At 55.0% G+C, this 20797-nt stretch overlaps 1 protein-coding gene across 3 annotated transcripts in view; it reads left to right on the top strand.

Moving 5' to 3' along the window:
- PTDSS2 (phosphatidylserine synthase 2) overlaps positions 1–20797 on the top strand; it is a 28128-nt gene that overhangs the window by 3801 nt on the left and 3530 nt on the right. For 2 of the 3 annotated variants that reach the window (XM_033861583.2, XM_033861581.2), the window contains exons 2-4: positions 3638–3739; positions 10981–11063; positions 15308–15375. In XM_033861583.2, the coding sequence (XP_033717474.1) occupies positions 3638–3739; positions 10981–11063; positions 15308–15375 (253 nt within the window). The remainder of the gene's footprint in view (positions 1–3637; positions 3740–10980; positions 11064–15307; positions 15376–20797) is intronic. The other variant, XM_033861582.2, reaches the window with a different exon arrangement.

Raw genomic sequence — 20797 nt, 5'->3', positions numbered from 1 at the left:
CTGCTTTACAAATTTTGTCCCACTTCCTCTGGCCTCCGTGGTTTCTGAGGAGAAATCGGAGCTCAGACTTGGTGTTTGAGCTGAAGAGAAGCCTGGTGAGGAGTCTGTGCTGTGGCGGCTGAAAGCAGGGGCCTTTGGGACCAATTGTCACATCCTGATTTCTGACTTTATGCCTGTTTTTTGCTTTTTTCCTCTGGAAATGCTCACCAGGGTAGGCGTGACTCTGCCTCTTGGGGCAGGCAGTGGGCATTCTGGAGCTCAGGGGGCCGGGCCTGCCTGCCGGCCTGCCTGCCAAGGGTGCTGTCCCGTGGCTCCGCCCACGGCCCGCCAGGCACGTCTACACAGGCCTGGAGCTGAACCCCGCCGGCCCTGAGCGGTTCTGCTCAGTCACGCTCGGCCGGCTTGGGCTCCACGTCCCGTCCAGCACGTCAGCTGTACCTTCTGGGCAGATCCAGACCAGCCACTCCCAGCATCTCCTGCCCGCCCTGGAGGGTCGCGAGGCAGCCCCGTCTGCTCTGGGCTCTGCAGCGGCTCTTGCCCCACCGACGTGAGTCCGGGCCTCCCAGGGCGGGACCCCCTCCTCCAGCCATGGTGGCCCCTCAGCCCTTTGCTCTCGCGTTGCTGGCCTGGACCTGCGTCCCCAGGTGTCCTGCGTGAGGCCCTCCCTAATTCTGCACCCCACCCCACCCCGCTTCGTTGACTCCATACCCAGCCCTCCGTGTGTCTTGCTGTGTTGGAACGACAGCTCAGGGAGACAGGGTTGGGGTTTGTTGGCACCTGGTAGCTGCTCTGCGCCGCTTAGCGTCTGTGTCACTTAGGCCCACTGGCCCTGGGTCTCATCACCTCACGGCGAGGGTTCATGAGGTGATACAGGTGTGCTAGAGGCACCCTGAGCAGGGCTCAGACCCCAGACCCTCACCACCGAGCTGCGTGACCCTGACATTGCCGTTTATAGCTCTGACCAGCCTCAGGGGCCAAGGTGACAGAGAGGCCCGTGACTTACCGTTGTCACCCTCATAATCCAGATGCCCTCGGTCCCTGGTGGGTTCTCAGTGACTCTTGTTCTCCCTGCTAAAATCTGATGTCCCCTCTGGGGTGGGAAGGGTGGGCCATGTCCTAGACCCAGGAGAGGCAGCTGAGTCCCTCTGTGTGTAGGTGTTGGCTAATGTCCAGCAGAGGATCAGTTTCTAGGTCACCACATCCAGAGAACCTGAGGAGTGAAGGTCTAAGGTAGGACCTTATACTGTAGTCTGTGTGCTGTAATTATTCCACAGATCTCTCGGGCACTGAAATGTTTACTATACAGAGTTCAGCTGAAAGGCTGAGATTTTCCTGAAGTTCCCTCATGGCCTAGGACTCAAATGTGAATATGTTAACATTGAATTTTATGAAAATAGTTAAAATAGGAGTTTTTTTCACTTCTAATAGTTTTAAATGCCAGTATTGTGAAATATGGCAAAAGAATGTGCTCTCTGCTTTCTTTACTTGCAGCTAACTTATCTGAACATGACTGTTTTTGTTTTCACAAAGAAAATAAAATTTAAGTGAAGGGCGTAACACCTGAATAGATGGAGAGATACTCATTGTCTTGTGGATGGGGAACTCTCATCTAGTTGTGACTCATCGGTTCTTCCAGGGCTAATTTATAAATTCAGTTCAGGGCTTCCCTGGTGGCGCAGTGGTTGAGAGTCCGCCTGCCGATGCAGGGGACGCGGGTTCGTGCCCCGGTCTGGGAGGATCCCATGTGCCGCGGAGAGGCTGGGCCCGTGAGCCATGGCCGCTGAGCCTGCGTGTCCGGAGCCTGTGCTCCGCAGCGGGAGAGGCCACAACAGTTAGAGGCCCGCGTACCGCAAAAAAAAAAAAAAAAAATTCAGTGCAGTTCCAATTAGAATCCTACTAGAATTATTTGTGGCAGCTGTCAGACTGATGTCACAGTTAAGATGGGAGAGTAAATATGCAAGAATAATCGGGATGGAGAAGAGGGCTGGTCTGCCGGACGTCGGGATGGGCTCTAGCTATGGTCCAGGTCTCTAGCGCCAGTCTAATCTCATGCAGCCCCACTCTTGCTTTTTAGAAAATTACTTGAATCAAGGTACGATTGCTTTCCATGACACACACCCACTTGAGGGTCCATATCCACACTCCAGCGCCTTACACATGGTGCCCACCACCGGGGTAGGGATGCAGGACATTCCACCATCTTGGAAGCTGCTGCCCTAGCACCTCCCCCGCCAATCTGCCATCCATGCTCTATCGCCACCTCTTGTGAGTCTTGTCGGTGGAAACAGACAGCAGGTTGCTTTCATGCCTGGCTGTCAGCATGGGGTTAACGTCCACGTACAAGTCTTTGAATGGACATATGCTTTCATTTTTCACGAGTAAACACTTGGAAGGAATGGCTGGCTTGGGTGACAGACTCTGTTTAACTTTGTGAGAAACTGGGAAGCTTTTCCAAAGCGGCTGCACCCTCTTGCAGCCCCACCTGGAACGTGTGTGTTGGTGGCTCCGCGTCCTCGCGAGGACCCTTCCTCGAAGGCACTCGTGCCGTCCGTGATCCCGTCCCGGGGCGGGCGCTGCTGACGGCCATGCTGCATGTCTGCTCCCACGACGACCAGGGATGCTGCACATCTTTTCGTGTGGTATTGGCCATTTGTTGATCTTTTTCTTTGACGTGTGTGTTCAGTCTTTCGTTCCTGTTTCGGGAGATCGTCTTTATCGTTGAGCTGTAAGAGCTCTCTGTGTGTTCTGGGTACAAAGGCCTTTGTCGGGTGTACGTGTCATCAGTGTTTTCTCCTGGCTGGTAGCTGGCTTTTTCGTTTCTTCACTGCGTGTTTCACGGAGTTTTGACAGGAGGCCAGTACTGGGCTCGATGCTTTTCGTGTGTTTGTTCACTCGTCTTCAGGGTGCCCTTCAAGGCTGGAGGTGCCCTCGTTTAGAAATGCAGGGCTGCATCGTCTCTCCACGGACACGGAAGCTGGGCCTCTTGCCCCTCTGCAGGCAGTTGTTCAGCGCAGAGGGGCCCGGGTGGGTATGTGACCAGGCGGCGTGCGGTCTGGTGCTGGACTTGTCGTGGGCCCTGGTTCCAGGAGAGGCCTCCCGCTGCCTGCCGAGCGCCGCCCCTTTCCCACATCGGGGCTCTGGAGGCCCAGCCAGGGTGGGCAGGCGGAAGCGGGGAGCCCATGTCTCAACCCCACCGGGCAGCCATCTCTCTGCCCGGTCTTCTGGGCCGGCGGCTGTGGCCGGCCCGCGCTCTTCTTGCTCTGGCCCTGGGGCCTCTCTCTGCCGCCAGTGCTCCGCTGTCATCCCGGCGAATCTCTCAGCCGTGGTCACTTCATGAGTCACGAGGTTGGTCTCGGGGCGATCTTGCTCGGTGCCCGGAGCCCACTTAACCGGCCGCCTGGTCCCTCTGAAGCAGAGCCACCTGCCCGGGACGCCTCGAGCCAACGCGCCGTCCACTCTCCCCGCCCGAACGGGCCGCCGCGCCAGCAGAGCACCGTCTGGGAGTCACGCAGCCGTAGCTGGCGCTCGGGGGATTTTGAGCTGGAGGTCGAGGGCCGAGCTCGCTCCTCTGGCGGCCCGTGGCACCGCGGTCCCACGCGTGCTTTCCGTGCACCGACGCGGGCTGTTTGCGTTGCAGGCGGGCCCACACCCTGAGCGTGCTCTTCATCCTCACCTGCGTGCTGGGCTACGTGACACTGCTGGAAGAGACACCGCGGGACACGGCCTACAACACCAAGAGGTACCGGCCCGGCCCAGCCTCGCTCCACGCGGCTGGCGGGGTCTCTGAGTGCTGTGTGCACTTTCAGCCCCTCTTCTGCCCGTCCCCATCCCTGGGATCGACAGCACGGCTCCCGTGGGACCCCCTGCTCATGCTGCATTTGCGCGCGAGAAACCAGAAGGTGCTGTGGCGGCTCCAGGGAGGGGTCTGAGGGGGTTCAGGTCAGTTCCGATGGGGCGGCTTCCCCACACATCCCACCCTCAGTACCCCAGGCCCCACCTGAGTGTGCCGCAGGTCAGCTCAGTTCTGACACCATCCCAGGCAGTGCCAGGCCCCACGGTCCCGGGCTCGGTCCGGCCAGACTTCATCCCCTCCCCACTTAGACCCCAGTCGCAAGAGCAGTCGTCACCTGACGGGCTGTAAACCATAGGTTCCCACCGCCTCCTCCTTGGGTGCCATTAATTTGCTAGGGCGGCTCAAAGAACTCAGAGAAGCATTTTACTTATTTATTATCAAAGGTTTTTTCATAGAAAGATGGAGGAACAGCTAGATGGGAGAGATGCGTAGGGCAAGGTGTGGGGATGGGACGCAGAGCGTCCACGTGGTCACCAGCCCGGGGGCTCTGAACCCCCGTGCTGCTGGGGTTTAGGGAGGCCCTCCTCACATGGCGTGATTGATTAAATCACTGGCCACTGGCGATTGACTTAATCTTTACCCCTTCCCAGGGGTCTGGGGGTAGGACGGAGAGTTCCAGACCAGCCCTCCAGTCGTCTGCTTGGCCCCCTGGCAACCAGCTCCCATCCGGAGGTGGGGTCCAAAAGTCACCTCGTTAACATAACAAAAGATACCTTTGTAGCCCTCAGCGCTTGGGCAGTACCAGGGGTTTTAGGAGCTCTGGCCTGAAACAGATGAAGACCAAATACGCATCTCTTGCTCTAAATCACAATCTCCCAGTGACCGTGAATTTGAGTGGCTGGGCTTTCTGTGAGGCCAGGGGTGGTGCCCACCAGCTAGCACCGTTCTTCTACACTCTGTTGACTAGAAGACTTTTTGAAACTTTTAAACTGGCTTTAGGAGTCTGGTGGTCCATCTCCTCCAGGGCAGGAAGTGGGTAGACTGTCTTTCCAGCATTATCTCCAGAAATAGACCAGCTGGTAGGTTTGTGTCCTTTGCCTGAATCCCATGGATTCTGGAGGCAGTCTCAGAAGTGCGTGGGGAAGACTAGCTGGTTTCAGAACTCGTTTCTGTGCACTTTCTACGCTGGACGGACTCACCTCTCCCTCTCTGGTGCCATGAAGCCCCTGTTGCTGTTCTGATCCTGGGGCCCAGGCTCCACCTGCTGTGGTGGGACAGCTAGAGGAGGCCAGGCAGGGACAGAGGTGGAGGGCGGCATCCGGAGCCCAGAGGTGGCAGGAGACCATTGGTCAGCTTTGGGTGGTGGGCTGGGCTCGTACACCTTCACCCTTGGGGTCCAACCCTCCGCCTGGACTGTGGTGTAGACGCCTGGGTCCAGGACACCAGGAGGTGTGTGTTACCCTCCCCTGTAAGGCGCAGGCCTGGCAGCAGGGGTCGTGGAGCCCAGAGCAGAGGAGGGAGCTGGGCTGCTCTTTGGGCTCCTCTGGGTGGGTCTCTGAGGGGGACGCTGGGCCTGTGGACCTGGAGACGGAGCCCCACGTCTGCCTCAAGGGGGTTTCCAGCTGGAACCTGGCCTTTCCTGTGCATTTGTTTGCCAGCACGTGGTTATGGAGGGTTTGCAGCGTCTGCTGGGCACAGCCAGGCAGGGAGGATCAAAAAGGTAGAGCTTGGTCACACTGAAGAGGTGTCCTCACGTGGCTGTGAAGTTGGGCTAGAGATGAGCAGTTGGGACGTCACAGGGCAAGACCAGTCACAAGGACGAGCGGGCCCCCCCCAGCAAGAGTGGGCCCAGCAGCGTGTCCCGGGATGCCTCCCGAGGCAGGGGCCCAGGCGAGTCACAAAGCCTTGCTGCCCTGGGCCCTGCCCTGCACCCAGGGGCCCAGGGACTCAGACCCCCAACGCCGAGGGGGCTTGTTGGCCTCGTCCGGGACAGCAGCTGTGGAGCCGGGTGGGTGCTTCCCCACCTCTTCTTCCTGCACTGGCCTTTCTCCTGAGCTGTTTCTGCCCGAGCAAGGTTGGCACAGTGAGCCCAGAAGGTGCCACCGAGAGGGCCACCTGAGTCCCCTCCCTGGGGTCCCCTGTGTGATTTCCTTGAAGGCGGGGCCGGGGGAAGGCAGGGGCACAGAGGAGCTGCCGCCTGGCCCTGTACGGCTGCTGGCGGTGCCTGGAGCCTACTTCTAGGAGCCTGGAGCCCCGCCCTCACCTGTCTGAGGCTCTGCGGCTTCTTCCAGGGACAGTCACATACACGTGTGGGTTCATTTCTGCTGAGTCCACTCTCACCCCCGTGGACCCCAGAGTGGCCCACAGCCTGCCCCCCGCGTCAGCACATCTGCCTGGGCTGTGATGAGGTCCCCCCGGTCTCGGGAGGCCTCTGGGCTGCTGATTTTTATTACGTCAGAGCTTTTGATGCTCTCAGGGGAAGGTTTTGTATATGTAAAATACTTCCCAAAGGTTACGGCTTTTTTTTTAATTTAATATTTACGTTGTTAAAAATCTAGGAAATTGGTTCGTTTCCCTTAAGCTTTCCATTTCACCTTGTGTGTCATTGTGGATCTAACAAGTTCTGCCACTTTAAGGGAGTAGATTTTTCTTCCTAGGCCAACTTTATTGTTGTGTCATTTAATATAACATGCACGTAATTAAAACGTGTGGCTTATCTACGTGCCACAACTAGGTGGAGGTATGCGCTGAGTTTCCTCTGAGGGCCGCGGTTAGTCTGCCCTGCTGGCCACAGGCTACCACCGATCTGTCCCCACAGGCCCTTCTTGCCTGTTGTACAGTGTCATCCAGCATGCGCCCTTGTGTCTGGCCCCTCCCACTCGGCATGATGGTTTTGTGACACCCACGTTGCCGTGTCTGTCAGCAGTCATCCTGGTCCATTGCCAAGGGGTGGTCCACCGTGTGGACACGCCACAGTTCCTTGATCCATTGTCTGTTGGTGACATTGGGATGTTTACATATATATACACATGTGCATGTGTAAATGTGTAAATAAATCAATACATGTACAATATAAAATATTTTGCATATTTGTAATGTGTAGAAATATAATGCATTCACAGTACTGAAGCACAGAGGCAGAGGCCTGACCGTAAAGCTGTGCAGTGGTGGTCAGGACAGTGGTGCTGGCAGAGGCTGGACAAGTAGAGAGCCCAGAAGTAGCCCCATGCAAAGAGGAGCAAAGGCAAGTCAGCGGAGAAAGGAGAATTTTCAACAAAATAATCTAGATACAGACCTTACACTTTTCACAATAATGAATTCGAAATGGATTATAGACCTAAATAGAAAATAGAAAACTATAAAACTTGAAGAAAACGTGGGAGAAAATCTGGTGACCTTGAGTTTGATGATGCCTTTTTTTTTTTGGCCTCGCCGTGACGCATGTGGGATCTTAGTTCCCTGACCAGGGATCAAACCCGCGCTCCCTGCAGTGGAAGTGTGGAGTCTTAACCAGTAGACCTAACCACTGGACCGCCAGGGAAGTCCCAATGACTTTTTAGATAGAACACCAAAAGCATGATGCATAGAAGAAAAAACTGATAAGTCGGACTTGATTAAAATTAAAAACTTCTGCTCTGCAAAACATAACAAAGAAAAGACAAGCCACAGGCTGGTGGGAAATGTTTGCCAAATACGCGTCTGATGAAGTATTGTGTTCACTGTGCAGAGAGCTCTTGAAGCTCGGCGGGAGGAAAACCAGCAGCACAGTTCCAAGCCGGGCAGAAGGTCTGGACGGACACCAAAGAGGACACAAGTGCGTGAAAGGACGCGCTCAGCGCCATGCATCAGCTTGGAGACGCCACTACACACCTGCTCGAGTGGCCAGGATTGAAAACACGGCAACAGCGGGCGCTGGCGAGGACTGAGCAACAGGAACTCTCATCCATCACCGGCAGGAACATGAATGGGGCAGCCGCTTTGGAAGATGGTTGGAGACTCCCTCAGAGAACTAAACAGAATCCAGCAGCTGTGCGCCTTGGTATTTACCCAGAGGAGCTGAAAACTTAAGTCCACACCCAAACAGGGACGTTTGTAGCGGCTTTGTTCACAATCACCAAAACTCGGAAGCCACCGAAATGTCCTTAGTGGGTGAATGGGTAAACAAACTGGTACCTTCATGCAATGGAATATCATTAAGTAATAAACAGAAAAGAGCTGTCAAGCCATGGAGACAGAGACGAAGCTTAAATGCATATTGTTGAGGGAAAGAAGCCAGCCTGAAAAGGCTACATACTGTATGAGTCCAACGCTGTGACATGCTGGAAAAGGCAAAAACTATGTGATGGTAAGAAAATCAGTGGTTTCCGGGGCAGGGGGAGAATGAATGGATGGAGTGTGAGATTTTTTTAGGCTCTTGAAACTGTTCTGTTGATGTTGTAATGGTGAATGCAGGACGCTGTGTGTTTGTCAAAACCCATAGGACTGAACAACACAAAGAGTAAACCTAAGTATGCAAATTTTAAAAATCATTTAGGGGCTTCCCTGGTGGTGCAGTGGTTAAGAATCCTTCTGCCAATGCAGGGGACATGGGTTTGAGCCCTGGTCCGGGAAGATCCCACATGCCACGGAGCAACTAAGCCCGTGCGCCACAACTTCTGAGCCTGCGCTCTAGAGCCCGCGAGCCACAACTACTGAAGCCCGCGCGCCTAGAACTCGTGCCCTGCAGCAAGAGAAGCCACTGCAATGAGAAGCCCACGCACCACAATGAAGAGTAGCCCCCACTCGCCGCAACTAGAGAAAGCGTTCGTGCAGCAACGAAGACCCAACGCAGCCAAAAATAAATAAATTAAAAAAAAAAAAAAAAGTCGTTTAAGAGGTGGAGGACCCCAGGAAGGAATGCAGACTGTGACAGGAGAACGTACAAAAGGTGCTGACCTGAGTCACTTTGGAAACGAGTGGGCTCTGTAGGCCTGAAGGCAAGGGACGTGCACACAGCACTGGGCTCTCGTGGTGAAGTTGTTTCCCGTGGGGCATGAGTCAACAGCCGTGTCCCTGCTGTACACGTGCGCTGGGATTGAACAGGAAAGTACACGGATGGTGGGGGCCGGGATTCTCACCCCGGAGGAGTGGGAGGTTACAGGCGACCAAGGGGAGAATGATCTTGGATAACAGATGCTGGTTGGAGACGTCAGTGAGAACTCACGTTCGTTTAATGTAGAGACAGGTGGTTACACACAGGAATATTTGTAACGTGTGTGTATGCAAGGTTGGCACGCACGTATCTTGTTGCTCTGTCAGCCGAGAGGGCCCAGAGGCAAGGAGTACTCGGGCCCCAGATCTTGGTTCCTAAGAGCATTCGTTCTCCAGCAAAGGAACCAGGCTCCCTGGACAAATGGCCGATTCCAGGGCTGCGACAGGGAACCCCCAAGATGGGCCTGGAGCGTCTTCTACCACCAGAAAGGAGGGAGGTGCTCAGAAACAAGAATACAAACCTCCACAAAGATGGGGCGTGTCAAAGCAGTACAGGAGCCGGATGAAAGCTCCTTGTGGCCAAAGCTGGAACAGTGTGAGCACCGGTATCAATCAAGTATTGAATTATAACCCAGCGTGTGACGTAGGCACCCACAGCTCTGGGCTGATGTAAGAAATGACCGGACACATTAGTGAATCGGGGAGCAGAGACAAACCTCCTGCACAGAAGGTTTCCCATCAGGTTGCGGAGCTGCTCCCTGCCAGCTGTGCGGGGGCGGGGGGGCGGGGGGGCTCCCTCCCGAAGGCGAGGTGTGGAGGGGACCCGACAGACACACCTCTGCCTGGGGGTCAGGGTCGGCACCAACAATCAGAATCGTGTTGATGGTGTGTACCCTTGATATGATGTGAAGATGGTCCTTAACATCTGTGATCTCACTTCCAAAAATCCTACAGCCCTGATCTAATCATAAACAGCCCTGATCTAATAAAAAAGACAGCCTTCATTAAGGGGCATTCCACAAAATACCTGGCCGGTGTTCCTCAAAACTGTCCAGGTCATCAGAACAGGGCCAGTCTGAGAACCTGCCACAGGCCAGAGGAGCCTAAGGAGACTTGAGGACTGTCATGTGGAGCCCTGGATGGGGTCCTGGAATAGGAAAAGGACTTTAGGTAGAAAGTAAAGAAATCTGAAAGAAAAAACTGTGGACTTCAGTTACTGGATCAGTCTTGGTTCACTGACTGTGACAGCTGTCCCACGCTCACGGAGTGTGGGAAATTCTGTACTGTCTTTGTAACTTTTCTGTTCTAAAATTAAAAGATTATTTTAAAGTGTAATTTATTTGCTTTCCTCTAAAAGTCCTTCTGGGTGACAGATTTTCCCACATCATTCCCTTTGGGGCAGGAGGGTGTCTAGCGGCCCTTTCACCAGACCCTGGAAGGGTGACCGTTGCCCCCAGGGCAGCCTCACCTGCACCCCACCCCACCGCTGAGTGCCAGGGACAGGGCTTTGCATCCTCAGACCTGCTTCTGGGGACGGCGGCCTCAGGCGTCCCGTGAGAAGTGCGTCCGTGCACGGCAGCTTCATGTGCAGTCACCCAGGCCTGCGAACGCAAGACTGTGAACCCTTGTGGCGTGACAGTCCCCCGTGGGCGGGGTGAGCTGGGCCCGCCTTGCTCCTCTGTCGTGGGCAGGGGTGCCGTGTGTGTCTGCGTGGCTTTCACTCTGTTTCCTGGTGGGTTCCTGCTGGGACTGGATACGGTGGCCCCACAGGACGAAAGAGCTACTAGCGGGGCCCCAGCCTTGTTGGAGTGGGAAACCATTTGATCCTAATAATACCTTTCCATCTTAGGGCTTTAGTGAGCTCTGAATCATCCTGTATGGAATTTTAGGGGCTTTTTGTTTGTGTGTTTTTAGTGTGCCACACGTCTTAGTGACGTGGCTCTTGACGGTACACGTGACACAGCCCAGTGGCAGGGCCTTCTCCCCGGGCTGGTGCTGCCTCTGGGGCCAGGGCAGCAGTGCTGGGCCGCCAGCCTCTCTGCGGCCGAGCCTCTGCTCTGCCCTAACCGGGGGTCGGGGCCGTCCCCGTGGCGGGCGCCCGGGGTCCCTCCCGCCTCCCGCCGGGGAGGAGCCGACCGGCGCGTGGCGCTCCCGCGCTGAGGGCTGTGGCGCGTGGCGCTCCCGCACGCTGAGGGCCGTCTGTTCTTTATTTGCAGAGGTATCGTGGCCAGTGTTTTGGTTTTCTTATGTTTTGGAGTCACACAAGCTAAAGACGGGCCATTTTCCAGACCTCATCCAGGTAACTTGCCATTTCTTTCTCCGTGTGTGCCCGTGTGGCCGTGCTGTTCTGAGGGTCACTCTGTGTGCTGCTGCGTGTGAGTGTCCCGTCCCCCCTGGGGCCCCTCCCGGCTGGCCGGCTTCACCGCCACCTCGAAGCCCCTCCTCTTTGGGCGCTAGCCCCCGGGGACCCGCCCCCGCCCCCGCTCCTCCCCTGTCCTTGCCCTCTCTGTGCTAGTCAGAGGGGTCTCCCTGCAGGCGGAGGCGCCCGGGGCAGTCCAGTGCTCTTGGTGTGGCCTCGAGCTGGTGGTTGTGCCCCCCCCCCCCCGCTGTTGGGAGGCTCACAGGGCGCCATCCGCAGCCACCCCACCCACCCCGGAGTCGTGGGGCCTTCTGGCAACCCCTGGGACATCCCCTCACAGCTGGAGGGGCTCCAGCCTGTCCGGGCTCCAGCCTCCCCGAGGGGCCGGCTCTGGGGCAGGGGTGGTGAGTTTTCCTGAAGGGTCTCAATTTAGTAACGAGTTTCTATCTTATTAAGGGTGTGTATTTATCATAGAAAATTTGGAAAATACATAAAGTATTTTTAAATAAAGTATTTTTAAATATTTAAAATAAGGAAAATAACCACCGTTAAGATTTAATGAGTGTATATGCGTGTATACGTACACAGGTGTAAAAACAAGAAGTTGGCATCATACTGTATGTGTGGTTTTGTATCATGCAGTATTCACCTCAGGCTTAACACATGCATACCCTTGTTAATTTTTCATTTGAGAACTGGACTTTTGATGGCTCCTTGTTTATCATCATTTGAATGTACTACCGTAGACTTAACCAGTCCTGTATGATCGTATACTTGGGGGTTTCCAATTTCGTGGCAATACACCAGGCTGTAGTGAATTTCCACATGTACACTTTTGTGTACCTGTCTGATTATCCATGGGACCAAAGGTCCAGGGGGCGTAGCAGATGAAGGGCATGAGCATTTGGGGCTCCTGATGGGTGCTACCCAGTTGCCCCCTAGAAGGGGCGTATCTGTTCAGGGGCCAGCGAGCCAGGGGTTGTGAGCGAGGCCCCCGGGGGCTCTGCCCCCTCAATGCCTGGTGGGGACGTTGGTGCTGGGTGAAGCCTGTATGGTCCCTGCCCCCGGGGCAGCGTGAGCTTCCTGAGCCGAAGGGCACGGCCCCCACTGGGGGTTGGGGAGGGGCTGCAGGACCTTCTCCACCGTCTCCACTGGTGTGGGCCCGTCCAATCTTGCCTCAGAAGGGCGTGGACTCTTAACCAGAGCAACGGAAAAGTGAGCTGAAGTGTCAGAACCACCAGAGTCACAGTGAGAAACCAGGGGTGTTCAGTGCTCGTCCGACAGACTTGGAAGGGAGAACAGGAGCTGCCGGAAGCTCCCCAGAGGCTGTCGGTGGGTGGGGGCGCAGCGAAGTTCTCGTGGGCACCCGGCCCTGGACGAGCCGCGAGCAGGACAGACAGGGCCCTGCCCGCGTCATCCCGGGGCTTCAGCTTCAGGAAAGCTCCACGTGCGGCTCTGAGCGGTGTGAGTGTCAGGCCGGCTGCCCCTCTGGAGCGGGCAGTGCCGCGGTTTCCGAGCTGCCGTCTGAGCGTGGCTCTGCCTTTCCTGAGTTTGGCTGCTGTGCGCACACCCTGTTTCTCTGCCAGTCTCGGCTTAGTTCACGGGGGGACCTGCCCCAGAGCACCGTCCAGGTGGCTTGTTCACCTGGTAGTTGGCAGGAGGTCCTCAGCCTCTCAAATCAGGTTACGTGTGCACACTGGCAGGAACGGACTCCACAAAGGAGGCGCCCTGGGGTCTCTGCGTGCCTCCCGCCCTCCTCTGGGCCCGGCTCAGGTAGCCACAGGGGGAGCAGACAGCCGACCTGTGTGGGGCGTTGCTGTATTTGCAAACGAGTTGGCTGCAGCTCCAGCTGGGGCTGCCACTGAAGAGGCCCCCTTGCCCTCGTGAGCGGCTCCCTGCAGAAGCTGGAGTAGACGAGGACGTTGCAGGTGCTGCTGAGGTGGCCGGAGCTGCTGCTCGGGCAGAAGATACGAGTGCGGGTCTGGGAGCAGGGCAGCCCGTGCTCAGGGGCCTCCGGGGTGGCTGGCGGAGAGCCGTAGCTGCAGCAGGGTGTGGGGACCCTGGCCGTGGGGAGGGGCGAGGACCCGCTGGCCACTTGGGGGCGGCAGGCCTGGGTCCTGGTGGGCTCTGCGGGGTTCTAGTGGTGGGGAGTCTGAGCAGAGTGGGGGTGGCTGGGGCAGGGACAGCGCAGCCTTCATGGGAGGAGGCGGCCGTCCCCGCAGCTGGGCAGCCACACTCGGCCGCCCCAAGTCCCTGCTCCACAGCCCTCGACCTGCTGCTGCAGCCTTGAACCAGGGAGAATTTTCCAGGTTTTTCCTGTCTTCAAGGGCACGAAGAATAAGCCTGTCACCTCGGCTGTTTACGTCCGTTGTCTCGGAACACGTTAGCCCACCTTCCCAAGAACTCAGCCACGTTTGTATTTCCTGCCCATGCGAGGCTGGATTCTCGTCAGTCTCCGGGGCGGTTTTTCCCCCGGCAAGCGGGTTAGGCCCAAGGCCTGAGGGTGCCGGGCTGGCCCCGGAGCCTGGCGTGTGTGCAGTTCTCACCCTCTTCTGGCACAACAGGCCCCGCACCCCTGCCGCTCACCTGCCCGGCTGCCTGTACCCTGGGTCCGCACTGAAGCGGGGGCGGGAGAGCACGTGGTGCTGTCACAGATCCTGGAATAGCTGTGGAAGAGCCGTGGCCAAGCCGTGTGTCTCCAGTTTGTGAGCACGGCTTGTTTTTTTAATTCAAGGTGAATTAGCTTTTAAAAGTAGGCTGGTGGTTTATTTTTTCTTCACAGACATAAGCATAGGGTAAGCAGATATCTTATTATTTATTTTATTATTTATTTATTTGTTTTTTAGCTGCGTTGGGTCTTCGTTGCTGCGCACGGGCTTTCTCTAGTTGCGGCGAGCGGGGGCTACTCTTCGTTGCGGCACGCGGGCTTCTCGTTGCAGAGCACGGGCTCTAGGCGCACAGGCTTCAGTAGTTGTGGTCCGCGGGCTTCAGTAGTTGCAGCACGTGGGCTCGGTATTTGTGGCACGTGGGCTCTGGGGCAGGTGGGCTTCAGTAGTTGTGGCTCGCAGGCTCTAGAGCACAGCCTCAGTAGTTGTGGCGCACGGGCTTAGTTGCTCTGCGGCATGTGGGATCTTCCCGGACCAGGGATCCAACCCATGTCCCCTGCATCGGCAGGCAGATTCTTTACCACTGCGCCACCAGGGAAGTGCCCTTAGGCATTTATTAAACAGGATTCTGAAGATTCTTGGAAGATAGAAGTTACCGTTGGCTTTTAGGACAGTTCTAGACCTTCCCCTTCCTGTTATCTCATCCCCCAGGGACTTGAGAGTATGGAAAGCAGATGGTGAGAGAGAGGAGTCCCGGCCAGTGAGAGGGGTTCTGAGGGACATGTTCGTTCTTTTTTCCACCTTTATTGAGATAGGATTGACACGTAACATAAGTTTAAGGTGTACCGTGTGATGATTTGATACATGGGTATTGCATACTCCAGTATGGTTAGTTAACCCCTCTGTCATCTCATGTAATCTCAACTTTTTGTGTGTGTGTGTGTGTGTGGTGAGAACATCTAAGATCAACTCTCTCAGCAACTTTAAAGTATATAATATAGAACCGCCAAGTGTAGTCACCGGAGGGACAGAAGTGCTGATTGAAACTTAAGACAGTTTCCTAAAACAAATTGGCATCCCAGGAATTCAGAGATGGTTTAATGTTGGGAAATGCGTTAATTTCATTTATCACATTAACACTAAAGAAAAAAATGGATCCTCGTAAATGCAGAAGAATAAAGTTTTGTACGCATTCCTGATAGAAACACAACATACTGGAATTAAAAGGCTCTCTTAACGTGACGAAAGGTATCCACCAAAACCCTGCAAACTTACTTGATGGAGGTTAGAAGCATACCTAGGAAACACAAGACAAGGATGTTTGCTGTCACTGCTCGAATCTGGTGGTTTGCGGGCCTTCTGTGCTGCGGGAAAGATTAGGGACGGGAATGGAAGGGAAGGAAGGAAGAACAGTCAGAGAGAAACTGTGCTCAGACCTGAGTTAGAGCTTGCTTCTGAAGTCTCTCCCAGGGACCTGAGGGCCCCGAGCAGAGGCCGCGCGCGGGAGCTGTGTGGGGCGGGGCCGCGGGCCGCAGGGCGGCGCCCCCTGATGCCGCTGTGTTCTCCGTGTCTGTACAGCCTACTGGAGGTTTTGGCTCTGCGTCAGTGTGGTCTACGAGCTGGTGCTCATCTTTATACTCTTCCAGGTAAGCGGGTCTCTTGGTTGGGTGAACTGTGAAAGTGGAGGTGGCACAGAACGCTCTGCGTATCAGCCCCCAGGGCTCTGGTAGGAGGCTGGACCCCACCCGAAGGGGGCAGGGGCTGTAGGGGTGGGAAGGCGCCAGCCATCGCCTGCGGCAGGGTCTCCGTTCTCAGCGGGCCTGGACCTCTGGGCGCAGCTGCCGCGTGGCCGGGGGACGATGGGTTCAGACGTGGATGCCTGGCGGGCGCTCCAGATCTGAGCGGGGCTGAGCCCCTCGCAGGGGGCGCCCCTGACCCCGCAGCACAGGCGCTCTGAGTGGGCAGTGGGCCCGGGCCCAGTCGCCATGGGCCTCGCTTCTGGTTTTGCGGGTGACCGGCTGTGGCTTCGTGTGCTTTTCTCCCTCTGTCACACGTTCTGCAAGGGGGTTGGGGTGGAGGTTGGAAACTTAGCTCCTCGGTAAATCTTGGATCAGGATTTGTTGCCGCTAACATCTGTCTGACTGATACTCCTGTTCTGCTGGACTTATGGAGCTCGCCTTTGAGGGTGGTCTTCAGTATTCACATCTCAAAACAGTCAGCGATAGCTGAGTGATTGAGCGTCGCGTGGGAAGGTTTGCATTTCGGGTAGGCGTGCAGGGCTGGGGGCTGTAACACCTGTTTGTGTTTGTGTGGACACCACAGTTAGGCACAGAGCCCCAGCCCCCCTCGGGTGCCACCTCCGTGGCCCTGGCCTCGCACAGGCCTCGCAGCCGCCATCTGTCCCTGAGTCACCGCCATTTGTCTCTTGGAAAGTCTCGTGTGAGTGGAGTTGTGCAGAGCGTGGCCTTCACTGCCTCTGAAACTCAACCAAGCCGTGCGCACCTACAGCCGGTCCTCTTTATCGTGGATGGGGTTCCTGGTGGAGGGACCGCCATCTGTCCATTCACTGGGGTTGTGTCTGGTTTGGGGCAGATGTGCGTGGAGCTGCTCTGAGCCTCAGGTACAGGCTCTTGTGTGGACCTGAGCTTTCATTTCTTGAGGGTGAACACTCTGGAGGGACTCCTGCGTCATAGGTTAGGTGTCTCACGCCCAGGGCAGCTGTGTCGCGCCAGCACCCTCTCTCATCCTTGGCAGTACTTGCCATCACCAGGGTCTTGTATTTTAGCCGGTGTCTCATGGATTTCATTGCATTTCTGGAGTGGCTGACGATGTTGACCAACCTCTCCTGCATATATGAGCCATGAAACAAACATCCTCCTCGGTGAAGTGTTTATTTTTTGCCCTTTTTAAAAATCGGGTGGTTTGTTTTTGTAGTGTTGAGTTATGACAGCTTTTTATTTAGTGCTGGTTACAAGGTCCTTTGCTGGATGTGCTGGGCCTTCGTTCTTCAGCAGTGGCGGTCCTTATGTCTCTTCTTTTTGTGTTTTTGATGTCATATCTAAGACTTCTTTGTCCAACACCAATTTATTAAGATTTTCTCCTATACTTCCTTTTAAAACCTACCTGCTTTTATATTTTACACAGAGATTGCTTATTCATGTTGAATTTCTTTTTACATTTTGTTTTGGAACGATTGTAGATTCACGGGAAGTTGTGAACAGCTTGTACAGGTCGGTCCTGTGTTGCTTCACCCAGGCCCTCAGTATTTTGCACAAATGTAGGACAGTATGTGTACCTGAAACTAGCATAATATTGTAAGTCAACTATACTTTAATTTAAAGTATACATATATATATATGTAAGACAGTATCAAACCAGGAAACTGATATCAATGCACTCCACAGAGTTGGTCACAGTTCAGTTTGACATGCATGTGTGCACACACACGTGTATGTAGAATACTGTGCAGTTTTTTTGGTTTTATTGCAGTGTATTTAATTAAAAGTATTTTTTAACTACAGTAAAAAACATAACATAAAATTTACCATCTCAGCCATCTCTAGGCGCACAGGGCGGGGCACGAAGCACATTCACATGGTCGTGTTACCTTCCCCACCTGCATCCCCAGAACGTTCCGTCTTCCCGAACGGACGCTCTGTCCCCATGAACACTCACTCCCCTCCCCTCCCCCAGCCCTGGGCCCCACCGTCTACTTTTCTGTCTCTGTGGATGTGACTCCTCCAGGGACCCCTAGGGAGTGGAATCAGACAGGATTAGTCCTTCTGTGACTGGATTATTTCACTGAGTGTGATGTCCTGAAGGTTCACCCTGTGTAGCCTGTGTCACAAGTTCCTTCCTTTTTAAGGCTCAGTAATGTTCCAGTGTGTGTTTAAACCACATTTTGTGTATCCACTCAAATGGATGGACACTTGGGTTGCCTCCACCTTTTGGTGACTGTGAACGTGGGTGTGCGAGTATCTGTTCCAGTCCCTGCTTTCCATTCCTTTGAGGACATGCCTACAAGTGGGATTGCTGAGTAACTGTTTAACCTTTAGAGGAGCGCCAGACTATTCTGCACAGCGGCTGTACTCATTTTACAGTCCCTCCAACAGTGCCCAGGCTTCCAATTTCTCCATATTCTCACCAACACTTGTTATTTTCCTTTTGGGGGGGGCGGGGTGGTGAAGTGGTAAAATATCTCGTGGTTTTCCTTCTTTTTTTTAAAAAATAAATTTATTTATTTATTTCTGGCTGCGTTGGGTCTTTGTTGCTGCGCACAGGCTTTCTCTGGTTGTGGCGAGCAGGGGCTACTCTTCATTGCGGTGCGCGGGCTTCTCATTGCCGTGGCTTCTCTTGCTGCGGAGCACGGGCTGTAGGTGCACAGGCTCAGTATCTGTGGCACGTGGGCTCAGTAGTTGTGGCTTGCGGGCTCTAGAGCGCAGGCTCAGTAGTTGTGGCGCACAGGCTTAGTTGCTCCGCAGCATGTGGGATCCTCCCGGACCAGGGCTCAAACCTGTGTCCCCCGCGTTGGCAGGCGGATTCCTAACCGCTGCACCACCAGGGGAGCCCCTGATGTGGTTTTGATTTGCATTTTCCTATCTTCTCATGTGCTTGTTGGATGTTTGTATGTCTTTTTGGGAGATCAGCTTTTGTTCTGGTTGATTTTTTTAAATGGTTCATGTTTTGTTTTATTTATTTAAAATAAACTTCTTATTTTAAGACACATTTACAGGATTGTGAAGTTAGTGCAGAGAGTTTCTTCACCCAGGGTCTCCTGTTATGAACATCTTACACTAATATGACGCATTTGTTACAGTTAATCATTATTAACTAAAACCCACACTTCCTCTCAGGTTTTCCCCTCCTCTGCAGCACAGGACCCTCCCCTCACGTGGGTCTTTCATTTCTCTCAGCAACATTGTGCGGTTTTCGGAGTGTATGTTTGCACTTCCTTTGTTAAGTGTATTCCTGAGTATCTCACTCTTTCTGATGCTGTCCTGAGTGGGACCGTCTTGATTTCGTGTTGGTCTGCTGGTCACTGGCATCTGGACATGCAGCCTGCTTGCTCTGTCGGTCTGGGTCCTCTGTGCCTACTCACTCGTTCCCACAGCTCTGCTGCTGTTCGGGGGGTTCCTGAGAGGGTCTCTGTGCAGGAATAGGGGGAGTTCACTTCTTCCTTTCCAACCTGAGTGTCTGTCTGTCCGTCCCTGGCCTCACACTGTCCCCCACTTCTTAGCGGGGAGCCCTCAGCCCTCACCAGATGCCCCTTGTCAATGGAGGAAGTTCCACTCTTCCTAATTTGTTGAGTGTTTTTTTCATGAGAGGGTATTAGATTTTGTTGGTTGGATGCTTTTCTGCATGAAATGAGATGATCACGTGGTTTTTTCCCTTTATTAACGTGACGTTTTGTGTTGATTCATTTTCTCATTTTGAACCAGCTTAGCATTCCTGGGATGAAGCCCGCTTGGCCGTGGTGTGTGGCCTTCTGTATACGCTGCTGGATTCACTTTGCTGGTGTTCTGTTGAGGATTGTTGCATCCATGTTCATAAGAGACACTGCCTGTAGTTTGCCTGGAATGTCTTTTTCTGATTTTGGTATCAGGGTTGCTGGGGGTTTGTCTGGTGTTTCTGTCGTGATTTGACACATGATTCTGACCGTCGGTGCTGACCCCGACCCCCTGGCAGAGGTGTGTCTGTCGGGTCCCCTCCACGCCTCGCCCTCGGGAGGGAGGCCCCCTGCGGAGTGCGCGGAGGCAGCTCCGTAATCCGATGGGAAACCTTCTGTGTGGGAGGTTTGTCTCTTCTCTCTGACTCACTGATGTGTTCGGTCATTTCTTACATCAGCGCAGACTCGTGGGTAGGTATCTACGTTATCCTTTGGGTTACAATTCAGTACTTGATTTGTTGCTCCCACTGTTCCAGCCTCGGCTGCTGGGAGCTTTCCCATACCCCACCTACGTGGGTTCTTGGTGTTTTGTTTTGGGTTTCTGAGCACCTCCCTCCTTTCTGGTGCTAGAAGACATTCCAAGCCCATCTTGGAATCTGCCATTTCTCCAGGAAGCCTGGTTCCTTTATTGGAGAATGAATGCTCTTAGGAACCAAGATGTGGGCTCTCTCGGCCAGCAGCGCGGAGCCCTGTGGGTCCTGACCAGTGAGTCTGCAGACTTATAAATGGCCGGTTCTGGGAGGCCCCCCTGCCCAGGCTGCTGTCCTCTCCCAGAGCCATGTCACGAGGGGTCAGTCGGCCTCCCTGGCCTTTGCTGGAGTGGAGGTTCATGGTCTGGCCCTCTGGGCTTGGGTGACAAGCTCTCAGCTGGGACCGGAGCTGACTTCCTTGGGTCACGTCAGCCCTCAGATGCCCTGAGACAGAGACTCGTTACAGTGCTGTTTTTCGCTTCTCTGAGGGTTGAGTGTCCAGGGATCTGAGCCCCTACTGACCTGGCTCCGGAGCAGAGCCCGTGGGGCCATCCTGACTCAGGAACACAGCGGTGTCGCCCTCAGATCCCGTGTGACCAGGGCACACGTGGCGGGGAGGGTTCAGTTGTTCGTGGTGTCACCTCAGTCATGTTGACAAGATGCAGGTCTGAGTGTCATCTGTCCACACACCCCACGGACCGCGTCTCGTCACCCCAGCCTAGAGCCTCTTCCCCGCTGTGCCCTTTCGCTGGTACTCGGGGCAGGAGCGAGGGGATAGGGTCCTGATGACGGGTGTCCCAGGGTGCCTCCTGTGGACCAAAGGCCCCAGCTGGCAGCCAGCGGGGGCCTGAAGGGAGGAATGGGGGGGGTCCTCTTCTGCCAGGGTGCGCCCCCAAAAGCCCACTTTGTGCCGAGGCTGGAGGGCTGTTTGGCTAACGCTGGCGTCTGGGAGAGGCTGTCCGGGCGCCGCCTGGAGAAGTGTGTCCCACTGTGCTGTTCCTCGGTGTGGGGTCTGGACCCCGAACCGGACGTAGGGAGGAGAGGTGGGGAGACTGGTGATCTGAGCACCTTCCCACGGGAGGTGCCCTTGCGACGCCACATGGTGTTGTCCTGGGGTCCCATGGGGGCGTGAGGACATCCTCGGACTTGGCA

This window comes from Tursiops truncatus, chromosome 8 (genome assembly GCF_011762595.2).
Source record: "Tursiops truncatus isolate mTurTru1 chromosome 8, mTurTru1.mat.Y, whole genome shotgun sequence".
NCBI classification, from domain to species: Eukaryota; Metazoa; Chordata; class Mammalia; order Artiodactyla; family Delphinidae; genus Tursiops; species Tursiops truncatus.
The sequence above is the reverse complement of the archived record's forward strand: the minus strand, read 5'-3'. Positions and strand labels throughout refer to the sequence as shown.